The sequence below is a fragment of the Arctopsyche grandis genome, chromosome 13 (assembly GCF_051622035.1).
Source record: "Arctopsyche grandis isolate Sample6627 chromosome 13, ASM5162203v2, whole genome shotgun sequence".
NCBI lineage: Eukaryota > Metazoa > Arthropoda > Insecta > Trichoptera > Hydropsychidae > Arctopsyche > Arctopsyche grandis.
In genome coordinates this window covers 17,705,368-17,725,301 of record NC_135367.1, presented here as the reverse complement: position 1 = coordinate 17,725,301, position 19,934 = coordinate 17,705,368, and the positions used below count along the sequence as shown (strand labels likewise).

The following is a 19,934-nucleotide window of genomic DNA, read 5'->3' as shown; positions in this document are numbered from 1 at the left end:
TGATTAAAAGGATTTATTGTTTTTAAATATGAAAAAAGTCGGAAAAAAACAATTGTTATGTAAATTTTAATATTTTATTTTTGAATAGTCTACATTATAATCATAATTCACATATGGAAAAGGTTCACATGTCTCCCAATACAGCTCAGTTTGTTTCAGTTTTCGTTTCATATCACTTTATCACAGTCATAAATCGCAGAGAATGTGTAATAATCAAATTTACATACAGCTTTTTGTAATTCGATGTCAGAATATCTTAAGAAATAAAATTGGCAATCGATATTTTGACTAGTCATTCACCGGTGAATGTATTCTAAACGTGTGCACGTATACATACATACATGTAGTGTGCATACGTAAACAATATTTAAATAATCCAAAATTTTGCTTTCGTATTCATTTGAATGGTTCATCCATTTTTGTGAACGTAGAAAATAGTCTTGTGGAATTCAGAAAGCTACTATTCATATTACATATATTAATTAAAATTAACTTACAATTAAAAATGTTTTCAAATGATCCATATTTAAAGTCTGAACTTTATACACAATGATAACAATAACCAATTCTTTTGATCACGGAATGTCGTTTTAAATTTATATAATAATATGGACAATGACTTGAAAATGTCGAGAGCAAACGTGCACAGGTGAAGAAGTAAAATTGTACATATAATAAGTGACAGCTCGTTAGCCCTTATGAAGCATTGATAGGTGTATACGGTGATTTTAATCAAGAATGTTAACAAAGAAATTTTGACATTTTCAAGCGATGCGATGAAAATATACACATTAATAATTCATATATAAAACATTTATCTCTAAAATTGTAAAGTTCAAATTCATCTTTAAGCCAAATAATTGGGCAATAAATACGAAACAAAAGCGTCTAATTAAAAAAACTTTCGTTTTAATGTATTTAAGGAAAAATATTTGAATTTTTATTAATGTATTATTTCAAATTACATGTATGGAATTTTTTATTCATACTCACGTTTGCCGCAATAATATTGAATATTTTTCATTTTATCATACAAAAGATACAAACCCCTATTATGCCATTATTTTAACTTTTAGTATCAGTCTCTTTGCCTTAAAATAACTTACCAAACATGTTTTTATTGTGTTGTGATGTCAATTTAGATTTCTATACTCCAGTCCACGAAGACGATAATAATAATAATATAACAAAATTGAAATTATGCTTACAACATACATACATAATTCTAATCAGGGCCGGCTCAAAGGTGCAGCAGACTAGACAAATGCCTAGGGGCGCAGCAAGGCGCCCCCATTTTTCTTTTTTTGATTATTAAATTTAAAAAAATTATTTGGCTTTGAAATTTGACTTATAAAACATTTTATATTCAACTTAATTTTTCCACAATACTGATTGTAAAATATAATTTAAGAGGAACGCAGGAAGTTGACTGTCAAATATCAACGACTCACAAATAAAACTTCCAACACAACTTTAATTTTTAATTGAATTTTATATAAATTACCGCTTAAACATATGCATTTATATATATGTACATACATACATTTTTTTCATTTCAAATTGATATTGAAAATGAGTCAATTTGAAATGAGAGAGGTTTAATTTGACATGAAAAAGGTTCAATTTGGAATGAAAAACCTGTATATATGTATATCAGGGATGGATTTGCTTCACGAAATTAAATATCTTAACCAATCATATTCGAAAGAAGAAATGTCACTCTATAAAATTCTTCAATTCATTGTTGAATACAAATTAATGTCTTCATTACCGAATTTATTCATAGTTTTCCGTATTTTATTTTATTTTATTCATTTTTATACATAAAACGTGTCTAATTTGAATAAAAATTTTATATTAAATTATATTTTCTTAAACATTCTTTCAAGAACTTTATTTTTTATTTTATTTGAGGGGATTGGGGGGGGGGGGGGCGCTGAAACCAGTCTGCCTAGGGTCGCCATATACCCTCAAGCTGGGCCTGATTTTAATCTGTTCAGAATGGTGGACAATTTTTATTAAAAATTTAATAATATTCCTACAAAAGTATTCAAATATTATTTAAAGCTACAATTTAAAAACACATACGTATAAGGCAAGATGTAATAAAAATTATTATATTTAAAATGCAATTTTAACACTAATTGGCGGCCGATAAGTTGTAAAGATAAAACATATGTAGACCTTTACTATAAATTATGTCAACGGTACTCGTCGAGTGCCTATCACTTTCTTTTACCAGTATTTTATGGCGTTTTTGTTCAAAATGTCTTTGATAAAATTAGGATATGTACATGCATGCACAATATGTTTCAAAAATCAAAATTCAATATTAACCCGTCGGTACTCGTGTATGCTACAAATTTGCCAATCAATTGACGCTTGCTTAAGAGGGCTGTATACCCGAAACCTTAATTTTGTTGCCGTTCCTTTCTTCGATATACATATTGAGTCAATGTATATATTGAGTGAATGCGACAATATATATCAATATATATATTGAGTGAATGCGACAGTTTCACTTCGACCAGATAATACGTATTTTAAATCGTCAAAATCGAGGTTTCGTATTCTCCAGTTTTCTCCTCCGAAACTGGACCAATTTTTAAAAAAATTTCATCAATCGGTATGAGAAAGATATTTTCTATGCAATTGTGCGCGTATTTTTTTTTAAATCGACCGTTAAATAAGCAAGCTGGACTCTTTGCGTGGGTGTAAAAAAGAGGCGATTTTATAGATGTTTGGCGGCTCCTATAAAAAATAAGTAATCAAAAAAATAAAAGCACAGATGCATGCCAATGTTGGATATCCATAGCATATTAAAAAATAATTTCTCTAGTGCCGTAATTGAGGAAGGGAGAAACGTGTAATACGTTTGTATGGACAAGGCGCTGATGTCCAGCCCTCTTAAGATACAAATATCTATGAATAGCTTAAGTAGGCGTCTCATTTTTAACAATTTAATATCACTAATCATCTTTTTGAAATGTGCATGAGAAATCATCAAATTTTTCTTTTCGGGTGGAATCACTTCCAGTAATCTCAAAAGCACGAGTACCGCAGTTCAGTATTCAAACTATTGTACACTTTAAAATGCGATTAAAAGAATGTTATTATTAAAATAGATGGAATGCTCATAAAACATCTATAAGACGTCACTATAAAATATGAAAAATATAATCTGCAATATACTTTGTTCTCATTAAAATAATTTTCAACTATTAAAGATGTATAAAAACACAATAAAAACTTTGTATGCAGTACAACCTTTCATGTATGACTAGGCGTGTAAGTAATCGGTCATGATCATATCTAAATTACTGGTCGTACAGCAGCGATGCAGATCCGGAGGAGAACGGCGGATGCTCTGACCACTGATCAGAGTCCAGCAGAAGTTCTGCATCCTCTTCCACGTGTCGCTGAGGATAATTCACGCCGTCTCCCATACTGTTTCAAATTTTAAAAGGGTAAAAGCAAATAATTAGAACTCGCTCATTAAAACAAGAGAACAATAGTTTTCTTTCCCTCAAACTACACTCCATTCAAAAAGCAATTCAATACAAAATCCCAGATATTCGATATATGTAATACAAAATCACACACAGAAGACTTGAAGCATTATTACTGTCAATAAACAATATTATATTAGCACAAACATCCACACCGATGAGACATTATCCCATTGGAAGGGTTAAAACACATACATATTACCATTCCCTTTCCCAATATAATACATGTACATAATATTTTCAAGTCGAAAATTGATTAACAAGTAAAATTTATTACCTTTCCTATGCATATTTACAAGAATGGTGTTTGTAAAGTTTATAAAACCTTACAACAGCCTCATAGAATCACTTTCAATCAATTTATTTTCGTTTATAATAGTATTGATGTAGTCAGATGTGTAAAATGGTTGTGTGTGTGTGTGTAAAAATGTTCAAATACAATGTTTCGTATTGATGATACATTGTAGGAAAAACTAAACGCTACTTCTAAAGCGAAAGCTAATAAAAAAGCGTCTAGTTGACGAATAGAACTATGATTGTATGTAATAGAAGTATATTATTGTATATGTAATGGAAATATTTTATTAAAAAAAACAAGGGTAGCATGCACGGGTTGTATAATGAAACAAATTAAAATTTAAAGTCTATTTTGTATTAATAATTTTACATCTCATCCCCAATATATATTTATATATATTGTATGTATATCATTTTTCCATTGATAAAGATTGCATGGAATTTTTTGATGTAAATGCAAACAATCACAACCAAACACATTATTTTTTTATATATGTATTATAAAATAGTACATTCAAACAATTTATTATACAAAACAGATTACACACAACAGATGATCATAAATACATTTAGTACATAAAAATTCGAAAATATCCGAGCGTTCCAAGAAGAATAATATCGTCGTGAGTCGTCCACCAGCAGATAAATGGAAACTTGAGATATTTACAATCTAAAAGTGTTATTTTGAGGATAAAAAATAAATAAAGGAAAAAAAAAGTCGTGAAATATTAACGTAGATATATTAAATAAAAAAGAGATATATTCGTTTTTGATAAAAATCTAACAAATGTAAACAAAAGTACAAAATAGTTTAAAAACTACGGTTAGTAAATCAATTCATAATACACAATAATACTAAATAGAATATAGAAAACATACGGTGAGAATGTGCGAGAAAAAAAAGCTCTCAACTTTGTAATTAGTCTAATATAATATATGTATATGTACAATTCATGGAAAGTAGTATATTTGGCATAATAATATATAAATTTGTAAATTTTCTATTATTGTACTGTTTATTACTTTTTGTGTTGCTTTATTTATTACTATTTTAACACGAGATTGTAGCATTGCACACATCTCCTATAAAGTCACTTAGGCAAATAATAATGCGTAAATTTCATGGCTCGTTAAAACCATTGAAAATTAAAAATACATTAAGACTAAAATGAAAAAAAAATCTCTTTTATTGTAAACACTTTCTCTCAAAGATGAGTCAAATCACAATTAGAAGTTGACTCAATATTTTGTTTAATATAAATATATATAATACATACTTATTGCTAATTAGCACTTTTCAAATGAAAAAATAATTCAATTTATGAGCATACAATTATTACTTTCTTTTCTATTACTTTTCTATAAAGCAAATAAATATCTAATCATAAATTTTATCAGTCAATGTTTATATACGCAATAAAAATCATTATATTGGTGTCCATTTTTTTTTAGTCTCACACTAGTCTATTACGAATAACATTATGTACAAAATTATGAAGGTATATAAAAAATGCTTCCATTTGTCTTCACATAGAAAGGCGATACCTTTAAATTCCTATAAATGTATTCGATAAAAATCTAATTGAAAATTCGGCTAATGTTTTCATACTATTACTATTGCAAAGGCATATTGATTTATCACAAAACCACTTATTTAATCATCATCTCTGTTTGTTTACTGATAACATTATATATTAAGTAGACTTATTCACAATTCATAATCTTATATAGTGAAAAATTCATAACGACGAAGAGGCAAAGAAATACAACACCTAAAACGTTAACACGAAACGAATTTATCATACGATTTGCGGTGTAGAATGTTGATTCAACGGATAAAGAGTCGTGGATTCATTTTCTACTACATCAGGATAGCTGTTAATAATCAAGAAAATAATAAATAAAACATAAAAAGTCATTCTAATTGCAAATCAAAAATAAGATTTAATCATGTATTAGTATGTCAAATGGGAATTAGTAATTTGGAAATATCGATTTATACAATAATAATAATTTTTTTACATTTCTATAAAAAAAAATTAATAAATTACAGTTTTAAAAATGCATATGCTATTTTTTACATCCAAATATTAAATCACTTACCTAAATTTTTGCTTCAAAAGCATATTTAATCCAGCAAACATAAAATAAATCAAAACTTGCTATCTCATTGACAACATACTCTATCTAGCTACGAAATATTTTATCAAAAAAACGACTATTTAATAATTCAAAATGACAATATCAAAGGCACAATAAATAATTCTAACGATCTGACATATGTCAGCCACTAATTACATTATTTCAATTATTAAAAACGAATTTTGAATGAAAAAACATCTGTTAATCAACATCGGTGCTTTTTAGTGCACAAAAAATAGCACAACAATTGATTTAAACTCTTAACGTAACTAACAAACGGTATTAACAACACTTGTGCTAGTTTTAACGTATAATAATCTACGTACAAAGCGCAATTTATGACGTCATTTCACTACACATTAAAAATGTATTGAAAACACTCATAAATTGCGATAAAACTATACATATAATGTGTGAAAGGCGAGTTCAAGATAGATATACATATGTGTGAAATAAAAATCTCACAACTACCATAACACTGTTAATATTTTTAAGGTTGTGGCTATTTGCAGGTACTATATCTGCAACAGGCGCAAAGCCTTCTGCGCATGCGCGTGAACTGTCACTGTCAGCATGTTAACTGTTAAAATTTTGTTTTAAGCCTCTTAAAATTTAGTTAGAACTCGTAAAGTGACGTAGAGTAAAAAATATAATCTAAATTAGTCAATATTATTAATCGTTAGAAAATTATTATCATATACAACGTATAATACCTACATACAAGTACAAGCCGCGAACTAGCTAAATGATATTATAATAACGTGCGAAATTTATTTGCCTCATGTATAATGAACGATTGGTTAAACAAGTCTAGCATACATTAAATATAAGAAATTATAATCGGATGCGCATGCGCAGAAGGCTTTGCGCCTGTCGCAGATATAGTACCTGCAAATAGCCAATAATTCGCAGATATAGTACCTGCAAATAGCCAATAATTCGCAGACATAGTACCTGCAAATAGCCACAACCTATTTTTAATATGAAATGCCTTAATTTTAATCACGGAACAAAATTTGCTATGTTTACTACTTCTGTTAGTATTTATATATCATGAGTAAAATATAGTATATGTATGAAACAAACAAAAAAACCAACACTCTCAAAGATGATATCTAAGAAAACAATTCGACGCTGTAAATCAAAAAGCGACCATGCAAAAAATTAGCGTCCGACTAAATCTAGCATCTATAATAGAATGAAAACTATCCGACTCGCATCGCAGACGTCGAGCGAGTACAAAACCATCATTGCACAAGCACAAACTATTACATAATCTAATCTAAATCATTTGGAACGACGAGCACGCACACGTCCTTTGACATCGTTCGTTGCACATACAAAAGTATCACATGTCCGTTTCATTAATATTATATAACACTATGACCATAGCATATGCATAAATAAAGCTGGAACCCAATAGATTCAAAGCGGTACGTGAAATTTAACTTCGTACACGACTTTGAATCTATATTATGTGTAAGCAGGTGGGGGGCGGGAAATTTTATTCAAGTTAGTGAATCTATATATAATTCCGGATAGTAAGGATAGTTTAAATTTGACGAACAACAACAACAGGTTGCATCAGATGTCTGACCTTGAACGAGTGACGCCCATGGAGCTGTAGACACCCTGGTTGTTGACGGAGCCTGTCGGCATTATGTGCGTGAGCCTCCGTTGCTGATGTATACCACTCACGGGGAATTCCGAACCATCACCGAGACTACACAAAAACGGGTAGTCAGCTTTCTCATACCAAATGTATTAATAATAAAATAATTTCTCTCGTCAACAATCATTATATATTATAAGTTACAAAACGATACATATGTGTATCAATCATGATACGTATTATATTATCAGACATTTGAAATTGCAGTCCAGACGGACTGGGTACACAATTTCAATACAAATACATACATACATATACAACATTCTATCAGTGGTTCTCGAGTGCTTAAGCGAAAGCCTTTTATATGTGATCGCTATATAATATATTATATTTATGCTACATATGTTTCTACCATTGTGAATAGATTTGCAGTCACTATAATGTGCTTCTATGTATGTATTATATGTTATATATAAGCGAGTGGAAAACTTTCCTCTTATCAAGAGAACGTTAAATACAATAATATACATATGTTGTCAGAACAATGAGCGAAGTGAAATATAGAAGAGCCTTGTGAAAAATCATTGATTTTAAATCCTATGATCCTATGCCTCCAACTAATCGATTTATCTCGATAAAACATTCGAAAAATTAGGTTTTTCTTTTCAAGTCTCCTACGAAACATCAATTCTCGTTAAATGAACTCTCCGTTTCAATACTTTTCTCGTTGGCTTGTTACTTAGAAGTATATAAAAAAAGGATTAATTAATTGAAATGAATTAAATACATATGCATGTAGCAGTAATAAACTGAAAATAATTAATCTTATTCAAAATTGATGACAAATTATATTCAAATATAGAAACGGAATGTTCATTTAACAAGAAATGGTGAAAAAAAGCACAGGTTTTTTTCATATATCGCTTTTTCGATTTTTTACTATTTAAAAAATAAAAAAAAACGCTTAATATTCACCTATTGAAATTTATTTGCATCGATTATGATGAGTTCTGACTTATCGACTTATATTCAAAGTCACCGTTTCAATCGAAAGCTCCCATACAAGGCGCGCCGTACTTGCAGTGGGTTTTTGTATGGGGGAAGCGTTATTTTCAGAAAATCATAAGTTCCCGTGATTATTTTGAAAATAATAATCGTTTAGAACTTTTTTGGGTATATTTTGAACACAAATTACGAAATTTATGAAATAAAAGGAAGCCTAAATGACCTATTTTGAGGCAAAATGTCACGAATTACGCCAAAACAAGTCATTTCAGTCTCTTTACATTTCATAAAAAAAAATTTCGGAATATTTTGTGTTTTAGATTAAAGATATATACCCAAGGAAGATATTAACGACTTTTATTTTTAAAATAATCATGGGAATATGAAAAAAAATGACGATTTTTTGAAAATAACGCTTCCCCTATTCAAACAGCTATTGTGAGCACGGCACGCTTTGTATGGGGACTTTAAGGCGAAACGGCGACTTTGAATTTTCCTTAATTAGTCAAAACCTATCATAATCAACCCAAATAAAATTCAATAGGTGAATATTGAGCGTTTATTATTATTTTTTAATACTGTTGCGTAGGGGTGGGTGGAGGATCCAAGTAAAAGGCCAAAGTCGTGTCACAGCATTTATTGGTGGTTAAGGAGATACACGCACTGGCAGTGCTCCGTCCAGAATGTCTTGATATCGCATAAGTACCTCCTTATAAAGGAAAGGTCTCTCAGGGCATCTTCGACGTCCGGTTTGTTTACCTATTATTATGGTCACGTACTAGATGTGCCACGGAAGTCAGTCCTACGCTACCGCTGTGGGTTCTGAGAACTCTACCGGAATGCGACCGAGTTACCGCTACCCCCGCTAAGTGCATTCAGGGGTATCTCATTGTTAGCCGACTTGTACTTAAGCCTGGAGATAATCCTCGAAACCAATTATAACGGTCACACAGTCTCTGGGATGCTACTCGGCGGTGTACGTAACAATACTAAAACTATCGAAACTTTTTTCAAAAAAGAGGTATATGAAAATAAAACTTACTTTTCTGAAATTTTTGTTGAGATAAATCGATTGGTTGGATGCACAAGATATTGTTTAGAATCAATGAAATTTTTTTATATAACATTTTCTTGATACACCGTAAATTTTCCACTAGGTTCATTAATGAAAATCCAAAATTCGCGTTTTTCGCTCTGACCTAATGTATGAATGTAACATACATACATTGTTCAAAAAATATTCATTAAGTTTCTGTCGTTAAAATATATACCATTTCAATTAATAATTTTTTCCTCAATTATAGGAGCAATAAAAATGCGTCAACTAATTTAGAGACCACTACCAATCTTACACCATTTTAAGACTACATTAAAAAAGGCTACATTCTTGAACTACGTGTCAATTTGTTGCATAGCACATTGTATATAACTCAATTTAATCAAAATGAACTTTTAAACTGTCAGCTTGAAGACCAAATACTTTAACCCCGTCACTACAGCTATCGTTAACGGCCGTAATATCTTAACGAGAACCACTCAACACTAGACAAAATGCATATATTAGTTACAAAACTGGGTGCTTCTAAGAAAGCGTTGAACACATCATATAAATTAGTAAATATTATATTGAAACAAATTAATGCACATTTAACAAACTTCATCGTAATATATTCAAATGTATAAACCAAAAAAAAAAAACATCACAAAAACAACCTACAAGCATTGCACATATGTATTTACATTACATGGCAGATTTTTAAACACTACAACTATATATTTACACATTTTTTATTTACAAAAGTGGGGATGAGAAGCAAAGTTTAATTCATAGACTCGACTTCATTTTAATGTTTATATTGTATATATATTGCATGTTTATTTTATAAAACTATATGGGGGGCGAGAAAGCGAAATAAAAAAAAAAAAAAATGTATTTGTGTGTATTTTGGAAACGTCGTTGTCGTAGATTAAATCGCATTTGTGTCTAATATACAAGCTAATGTTTGAAAACGATGCAATGCAAAATAACAGTTCATACGTCGCCTTTCACGTAAGCAAAGTAAGATTTTGAACGAAAACTAAAAAGAAACGCTATATATCTTACCTCGTAAAAACAGGTAGAAGCCAAATTTTCGGATTGTCGCCGAAGACTTCTTGGAAATTATTATATCGTCCTAAGGAGAAACCGTTTTTATCAGATCCTGAGCGGAATATCGGAGCACGGAACGCCTCTGAAATGATAAAAGGAAAAATAACTTAATTTAACAAAAATACAATGTAACTCCTCAATGAAAGTGTTTACTCCGGTTCGTTCATGAACATACTATGTAGTTTGTTCATACACAAACTATTGATCTTGAATAAAAGTGTTTACTCCGGTTCGTTCATGAACATACTATGTAGTTTGTTCATACACAAACTATTGATCTTGAATAAAAGTGTTTACTCCGGTTCGTTCATGAACATACTATGTAGTTGGTTCATACACAAACTATTGATCTTACTTTAAGGGATAATAATCAAAAGCTATCCTCCAATAGACTTACCAGATATAACATGAAAATGTAAGCTGTCAAAACTTGTGAGTTGTTAAAACCTTTGAAACTATGGAAACGCATTACAACATTGCTATAATTCCCACTTCCGATAATATTAAAAATATTGCAACGCAGAGTGAGCATACATACGTACATAGAGGATGAGACAAACGATTTAGAATACTTAAACTTACGCCTAATAGTTTGTGCATGAACAAACTAGTTAGTCAATTTGTTCTTTTGTGTGCACTACTCACCTAATTGGTTCGTGCATAAACAAACTAGTATATTCAAATGTATACTTGGACTGTAATACACGTATACAATCTTTCTATGTTCCTAAATCTGTATGATCGTTTTATATTTCGACTTTCAAAAAAGATTGAAATCCGTATATTGTCCATTTTCTTATTTGTAATACTACATATGTACATATATAATGCATTATTATGTGGAAAATTTCCTATATCGATATGAGAAGTGTATGCCAGCAATATTGGATCAATTCGGAGGCCCAGGTCACCAGGGAGCCCTACACTGAGATTTTTTTTTTTAATTCGATATGAAACTGTCTTACGTCTTCGTAGGTAGGTAACTTGTCGATGATACCTTAGCTATTATTTTGACATCATGACTTTTATTTGAAACTTGTGAAAATATATCATCACTTATGAGGTGATCTTCAATCTTATTACTCTTTAATGTGTATTGTGAAAAATATTGATGATATGATTTTTAATTTCAATTTTGACATTTATTTTTTACAATTTTGACCCTTAATCATGCTAGCCCGGGGGCCTAGTTTGGGATGTGCGAGCCATGCATCAATTAATCGCATAAATGGAAAGATGACTGTGAATGTAGCTTTTTCAAAAACAAAACTGAAAATGAAAACTGTTCATTATTTCATTGAAAATGTAACCACTTTCGTAATAAACTGTGCAAATATGAACACATAGAATGTGCTAATAAAAATGAAATGTGTTTCGATACATTCAAATTTACTAATCACACTTTCACTAACTTTCACTAAAATATAGACTGAAATTTACAATTCTTCAAAATTTCGTTCTTCTTGCATAATCAACATTAAAAATTACGGTTATCTGTTTTATTACTCTATATAAACCAGGGCTGTCGAGTCGGATCAAAATTTACCAACTCCGACTCCGGCTTTATTTTATGATTAGACTCCTAATATGACTCTTACTTGAACGACTTTAGTAAGATGAACTTTTCTTGCCAACGTATAAAGTTATTAATAATAAAAATGATACCGATTTTTAAAAATATAAAAAATTTAAGAAATGTAAAAAATTCACTAAAAATTGACTTGTAGCCCAATTTATTGAATTATTGGTAATGAAACAGGTATAAAAATAAACAGTAAGTACACTCATAGTATATATGTATGTCTGAATTTCATACACAAAATAAGAATAAAAAAGTATGAGACGGAGGAAACAATCGGTTTTGGCCAGAACGGTTACACGACAATTGGTGCAAGTCCAAAAGGTTCAACGACAAAATGTACCCGCGACAAAATGTTCACGCGACAAAATGTCCACGGAAATAATGTTCAAGCGACAAAATGTTCAAAAATTTTCCTATTTTAATGGAAAAAGTAGCTTTTTATTGTATTATATTTATCGATGTATATGGTACTTTTTATCGTATAGATCGCGGATATTATTAAATTATTATAAATTACAGGTGTTCTCAACTGCACCAACATATTCTTATTTAAATTGAACAATTACAATTTTAAGCGAATGCCAATGTGACTCATTGAATATCATTTTGTCGCGGGTACATTTTGTCAGTGCACTAATTTTCGATTACATTTTGTCGTTGAACCTTTTGGACTTGAACCAATTGTCACGTCCCCGGCCAGAACACATCAAAATATGTACAATTATTTTGTAATTTAAATTCTTGATTTTTATATTAAGAAATTATTAAATTTCAATTTATTAAAAACTCTAGTTGACGCATACTGTTATAATTAAAAAATAGTTGTTGATTTTTTACGACTGATTCTGCTTGAAATGTTCCGACTCCACAGCCTTAGTATAAACACATATGTACGGGTGACCGTGAAAAAGTCGAAAATATTCGTTTATCATGCATACATATGAAAAACGGTTAGTATATAAATCAGTGGCGTGCGGTAAAACTCTCTCTCCCTCCGTCGTCCATCCTCACTTAATTTGCGCGAGCAGGATACAACAGGAACAAGAGGAACAGGCTTTTCCTCCCGTATCCTTCGCGCGCACATTAAACAAGGCTGTATGACTAAAAAAAGAGAGATAATTTCACCGCATGCCACTCATATATATTATATATACATAGTACCATTTACCATGCACCCTTTTTTTTTATGTTTCGACTTAAGATCTTTCGATTTTCGATCTTTACCTTCCGATATTTGCTTTTTCGACCTTTACACTTTCGGTCCCGTGAGGTAGACCCAAACATATACATATCTTGAAAATAATAAAAGGCATTCAACACATACAGAGTCTCCTAAGTCTTCTATTAAGGAAAAAAATCAACATATTTAAATTCAAAACATAAAAAAAAACAACACATACCCAAAGTAGATCTATTCTGCATGACCAGATAACAGTGATAGCCAAAGAACGAAATGAGACTGATGGCGAACATCAACGATACAAAAAACAGGAACAAAATGTGAAACCGTCCCATTCCTTCCAATTGACCCTAAAAAATCAAGAAACAAACATAAAGCAATTGCTTCAAAGTTCATATTTGAAAAACGCTCCTACAATATTTGCAACACACATACCTTCCAAAATATTACAAAATACTGTAAACTGGTCGATGCTATGTATATACAATATGACAGCGAATAACCCAAAAACAATATGAAGAACTTATAATTATAGAACGAGACGCAATTATTGACCCACGGGCAGTGGTGGTCCATCTTGAGGACACAAGTACCACACACGCTGCAGTGGTGAGTGCGATCAGGCTTTACGTGAACGCACCGTTCACAATATCGAATAGCTCCCGATATTGTCCTGAAATTTTACATTTTCACATTATTAAAACACAATCGCAACAGCTATGTTATATCCCACGTTTATATTCAACGCACCTGTTGTATATAGGCAGATCCTGGGCGAACCTCTCTAATATTAATCGCTGGGCTTCTTCATTTTCAGCGGCGAGAAGCTTCTCTACTTCACTGTCGGGTATTTTAAACTGAAACATGATACGTTTTCATCAGATTTAAATTGGTTTATATGCATGTATTTGATAGATAGTAATATATGTATACGAATACCTTAGAAGGTACACGTCCGATATCGGTAAAAATTGTTCGCCAATACGACCAGACGAACATTACAAACAGTGCATGATAAAACACCAAGTAAACAACCTTCTCAAAGATACTGGGAACTGTCACTGAAACATTGAAAATCCTTATTAATCTATTGTACCTCAATTATTATTCATATACATAGTTTATTGAAATCGATGGTTCTCTTCTGCCGCACAGAAATCCCGGTAAGTAAAACCGATACTCACTTATGGGTTTGATTGAGGACTTTGACCAACACTCAAACCCATAAGTTTTCTATTGGATATACGTCAATATATGTATGTCAATAAAAGACGGTGAAAATTGGCTACGAATAAGTTATAAGGGTGTATTTTTTAATTTATATTTTTCTCATGATGACATTACTGGTTAACCCCGATAGTATTTGTACATATAAAAATTTACAGATTATAAATTTTCGAAATCATATTTAAATAGTGGTGACATAGTAGGTAGGACGGTTTTGCCATTTTCATGAGGAACTGTTTCAATAATGAAATTGGATAATTTGGCAAACTCTAATAGTAAACGATTGACTTGGAGTCACAAATATCAAGGTCTGACCAGCAGCACTACAGAAATACTTTCGAATAAAGTATTTTTCAACGGAGGTCAATCCAAGACTTGAACCTCTCGGTGGTTAGCATTAACGCAACCACCTATTTTTATCAATAACACTGACTTAACACGATGGTGGCCGCTGACTCATATTTGTATCATGTTGGGTGCACAACGCTTAGTGGCCGCTGGTATATACATATATGATTTACGACTGCGCGAACTGTATCAGTCCGCTGATATATTTTTGTATCACGTTTGCGTCAATCGTTTGTGGCCGATGATACAATTTTGTATCATGTGTTCGTTTATGACGAAAACGTGATACAAATATATATCAGCGGACTGAAAATTATATGTATCAGCGGCCAGTAAGCGTTGTGCACCTAACATGATACAAATACGAGTCAGCGGCCACCACAGTGTTAAGGCAGGCATTAACATTACCACTGATTTAAGGCAAAGAAAGATTCTTATGAAAGAAGAGGTTAAGATCGATTATGGAATGTCAGGTCATTTATAATTAATAGCATTGAGTGTTAATTGAGATTTATCTTATCTGAGATAACAACAAAAATTACTTTTTTAAATTATGATAAATGTAATATTTGAAATACATAGATATGACTAAGACGATTAGATTTTTTTTCTATATTTAAAAAGTCGGTGTATCGTATGCACATATGTTTCGAATTCTCAAAAGAAATAAACGTCAAGGATATTTGACAACACTATTTTCTATCTAAATAAATTTATTTATCATTATAAATGTGTTATATTTGGACGTGTTAAATTTTCCTTTACAATGACCCAAACTAGCATTGCATGATTTTATATAATTTCGCATTTACAAAGACATCACATCCAATCAAAATCTAATCTATGTATGTATTATAATATGATGATGTTATAACGATACGATAGTATATATATATGTAGTATGCTGTTTTATTTATGATAACTTATTGCATTGTTAAAGAAAAAATGTAATATTAGTAATGAACCTAACCTTCATGACAATTTTTTAAGCATATCATATTTTTGGTACAACATAAAAGAATCATTATAAAGTTTTATGACAGAAAAAACTGGATATTGTAATGTAGTTGCTTTAACTATAATACATATCACATAATTTAATAAGTTTTCTTTTATAAATAAATTTGCGAAATTGTTTTCTTTTATAGATCATCATCATTTAATCGCCAACCATTGCTGAATGGAGGCCTCTCCAACTCGTTTCTACTCGTCTCTGTTTTGGGCAACTCACATCCATCCCATCCCACACTTTTATCTGATTTCATCCAAACATTTCCCCTGTGACCTGCCTTGCACCTTTAAACATTCTCTCGGGTACCATTCAAGCACTTCTTTCGTCCGTTCTTCTAGCTACGTGACCCGCCCATTCCCATTTCAATCTATTTACACTCACCATTTTCATACTTTCCACCCACGTATTCCACTTATTATCTCTCCAATTATACAGCGTTTCATCCATCTTTAATTGCACTCGGCCTTATGCAGCATTCTGGCGCTCAATGCACAAGTTTTGCATCCATACGTCATCTCTGGCAAGACACATCGATCGAAGATCTATTTCTTCAGGCAAATCTCATATAATACATAGCTTTCATTTTTAACATTCAATATCAACCTGGTAAATTAAAATGGAACAGCTTACACATTCAATGATAAAACATCGGAAAACCAAATAGTGCTTTGAATTAGCATTAGATAATTGTTATCATTAGCGCATATTTATTTTGTATGGCGAGAGAGCTGATACGAAAATTTCAGTACACAACTTCATCCATTCCACATACCGGGAATTACTATTATATCATTTTGGATAACGGCTTCGTTTAACTGGTGATAATTCGTCGAAGTTATTTAGATACATTTATTCACAAAGAGTTTTCTCACATTCTTCTTGTTTTTTTTTATGAAAATTTATATAGCACTCTTTATCATCGATAAATACTCAGCTATTTCATTTATGGCTTGTATTTTCGTCAGTATTTATATCAAACGGCCAGCATCCATCGTTCAGTATTAATTTTTAGTTTGGTATCACCACAAGGTCGATACGATCTTGATAGACAATTCCATCAAACAGGCATTACTATTTGTTCGAATGTACGTCATATATTTATACCGTCCATTTGTTATTTATACTGACATTTAATAATATAATACTGACCATTTTGTTAATAAAACACTGACCGAAGATTTAAATACTTATACACATACCGAAATTGATTAAAATATCGGTCATTTAAACCATTGTTGTCTTAATTTATTGTGTTCAAGCTAATGTATGCAGTTTTCACGTCAAGATGATTGTTATATTGTACAAATCAATCATTATTCATATGTATTGTTTATGATAAAACAATATCTAAGACATACAATCAGCCACGATCTAAAGTTCGAGATATGCTTCGAAAGAAAATACAAAAAAAAAAGTAAGAAGAAAAGAAAAATAGTGAAATTGTAAGAAAACATGATGTGATATAACGTTATGTTTTCACCTTTTTTTTTATTTATTTCTTACATTTTCTAAGCCTTTTCGTTTAACCAATTCAATTATAGGAAATTGACTGTATTATACCAATTGTCAAATATTAATTACATATTATATTGAATCCCAATTGTAAATAGGTTTTTGAGCTCTTTTTCCTATTACGCTGTACATATTAACATGATAATACTATGCTTACTAACAAAATTAATTTAAAATTGTAAAAAAGAAAATGATCAGTGTATCAGTAGCTATTAAAATATATATAAGATGTATTGTGAACATAATTTAGTAATAATAAAAAGCATTTAAAAATCAAAAAATATTGAATCCCAATTTTTAAATATCGAAAGTCTATAATCAAATATATATTCTAAGCCTTATAAAGCCTTAGACATGTGTAGATCAATTTCGATTTTGGGGTTTTTGCACCTCCTATAAAATTGAGTGTATATATATGTATGTACATACGAATTATCGCAATGGCAAGAGCGACATGAAATATTTGTACAAGCTTTTTATTAGTTTCGCTAGAAGTATCTAACAAGCTATTGTACGACTGTCGGAATAGTTGATATAAAACTTTTCCTTAATCAGATTATCCAACAAGTATCAAGGGGTAACAGTAATGTATTTTAAACATATACAAATAACCACGGATAAGATAGTCGACGAACGGTGCATACAATTGCACAGCGACCTTTATAATCGGAACAAATTACACAAGGATAACACGCTCGAGGTGTGATGTGACATTTAATTGCACGGCCGAACGTGATATGAAAACCGGATATTTTCGGGGGGGTGCGAACAAAGCGCTGGTGTGACGACACGTGCGACGTAGAGGTTAGGGTGTGGGGTGGGGTGGGGTGGGGTGAGGGGAGACAGCAGATGCAGAACTGACGGATGCAGAGCTGCACGACGTAGGCGTAGTAGGACCAGACGACGATGGTGAGGATGAAGAGCACGGGCAGCCACTTGAGAGCGCGGACGATGCAGCCGCACCAGCCCGTGGGACACGACCCTCCGCTTCCGCTTCCGCTTCCGGCCACGCCCGACATCATCAGCGCATCACATGCCGACTGACATTACACTGATGATATCACGGCCGGGATCGCACGCAAAACACGTCCGACTGACAGCGCACGACGCGCCACACTGACCGCAGCCGCAACCGCAACCGCAACGGCAGTGGCAATCCGCACTCGCACTGCACTCGACTCTGTCACCTCGGCTTTTGCCGCTGACCGCACCCTGCACGGCCAGCCCACACCCACTTACGTACATTTGTAAATCACTATTCTACCTATTTTCCGGAGTCTATTGTTCAGACCAATTGTCTGATGGTCGGCGTTCGTGGCCTTACGACCCACAAAGATGTTTTTCTGTGCTGGCCGCCCTGCGTTGCGGCTAGCCGTCACTTCCTACTATGCCGCCGGCGAGTGAACACCGCTGTTACCTCCCGGCTTCGTTCCCACCACCGAGTCACCGGTGAGCTCGGCCTGATCGGCAGACGATACTGGGAGTTCAGCTCCAGTATACGTCCGGTGAGAAGTGAGGAACACTCTGTGTCCGAGCCAAAAACCCTCATGGCCGGTGGTTGTCCTCTTACGGCTTCGGCTTTTGTTTTCTCTCTTCTTTTACACTGACCACCTGTCAGTCGCTCTAGATTCTCCCGTGGGTCCGGCGCCCGGTGGTTCCGGCGCGGACCGCCAGATGCAGCGTCCCTCGTAAAAGCCGGCCTCGAACTAAGGCAGGCTGGCCCCGTGATCCGCCCAAGCGATCACGGCGAGCGCTCATTGGCAGCATAGAAGCCCTCCGAGGAGTATGGCTTCTTCCATAGTCGTGCCTCACCGACTGTGCTCGACCACGTGTCCGACCCAAGCCTCGAACACGGCGAGCTCTCAGACGCTCGTGAGACGCCGACCGAGAAGGTCTTGGCGTGGCTGGTCTACCCTTCCTGACCAGCCACAGCCTACTCAATCCACAGCCTCCGCCATAAAGGGGCACAGGCGCCGAGAAACTCCCCGGCGCGCCATCTACTCATCAATAAAAACGAGATCATAACCGTTACTCTTTTGTATAATTCCCCCACCCCGCACCGTTCCAGAGCAAGCTGATCGAGACGACGACACATCCACAGCCACTGGTCACCCATACATATACACACAGTACAGCTCCTGCAGCTAACGTTCACCCTGGTCTCTCTTCGTCGAAGTGAGACCATCCACGTGTTGGGTTTGACATAACCTCAAGCTGGTTCGGTGATTACTAGTCAAATGTGAACCGGTTACAGGACAACCGGTCGCCCTACATCGGCCACACGTGATCACCCGTCACACTAAAACTGGTCACGAAAAAACTGGTCACACCCAAAAATTAAAAATTGGTCGAATTTTTG

At 33.1% G+C, this 19,934-nt stretch overlaps 1 protein-coding gene across 4 annotated transcripts; it reads right to left on the bottom strand.

Moving 5' to 3' along the window:
* Positions 1 to 82: 82 nt before the first annotated feature.
* Positions 83 to 18,765, bottom strand: LOC143921778 (palmitoyltransferase ZDHHC20-B-like). Of its 4 annotated transcripts, none has more exons than XR_013261454.1 (8): positions 18,438 to 18,726; positions 14,416 to 14,537; positions 14,227 to 14,333; positions 13,912 to 14,149; positions 13,697 to 13,826; positions 10,670 to 10,796; positions 3,268 to 3,447; positions 1,483 to 1,992 (listed from the first exon to the last, which is right to left on the bottom strand). XR_013261454.1 is itself a non-coding variant. In XM_077445166.1 (8 exons), exons 1-8 carry the CDS (start codon positions 18,595 to 18,597, stop codon positions 5,606 to 5,608), a joined length of 1,086 nt encoding a protein of 361 aa, XP_077301292.1. In that variant the 5' UTR covers positions 18,598 to 18,765; the 3' UTR covers positions 4,149 to 5,605. The 4 variants fall into 4 exon arrangements, 3 of the variants coding, with proteins under 3 accessions (XP_077301293.1, XP_077301292.1, XP_077301294.1); XM_077445166.1 differs by lacking the exons at positions 1,483 to 1,992; positions 3,268 to 3,447 and adding exons at positions 4,149 to 5,681; positions 7,546 to 7,671 and having other exon boundaries at positions 18,438 to 18,765; XM_077445167.1 differs by having other exon boundaries at positions 83 to 3,447; positions 18,438 to 18,760.
* Between the last annotated feature and the right edge of the window lie 1,169 nt (positions 18,766 to 19,934).

Coding starts and splice junctions, on each gene's coding strand:
- LOC143921778 (XM_077445166.1), bottom strand. CDS start 18,597: ATGATGTCGGGCGTGGCCGGAAGCGGAAGCGGAAGCGGAGGGTCGTGT. Junction 14,538..18,437: donor CGTCGTGCAGCTCTGCATCC/GTCAGTTCTGCA, acceptor TCAATGTTTCAG/TGACAGTTCCCAGTATCTTT. Junction 10,797..13,696: donor GCAGAATAGATCTACTTTGG/GTATGTGTTGTT, acceptor TTATCATTTCAG/AGGCGTTCCGTGCTCCGATA.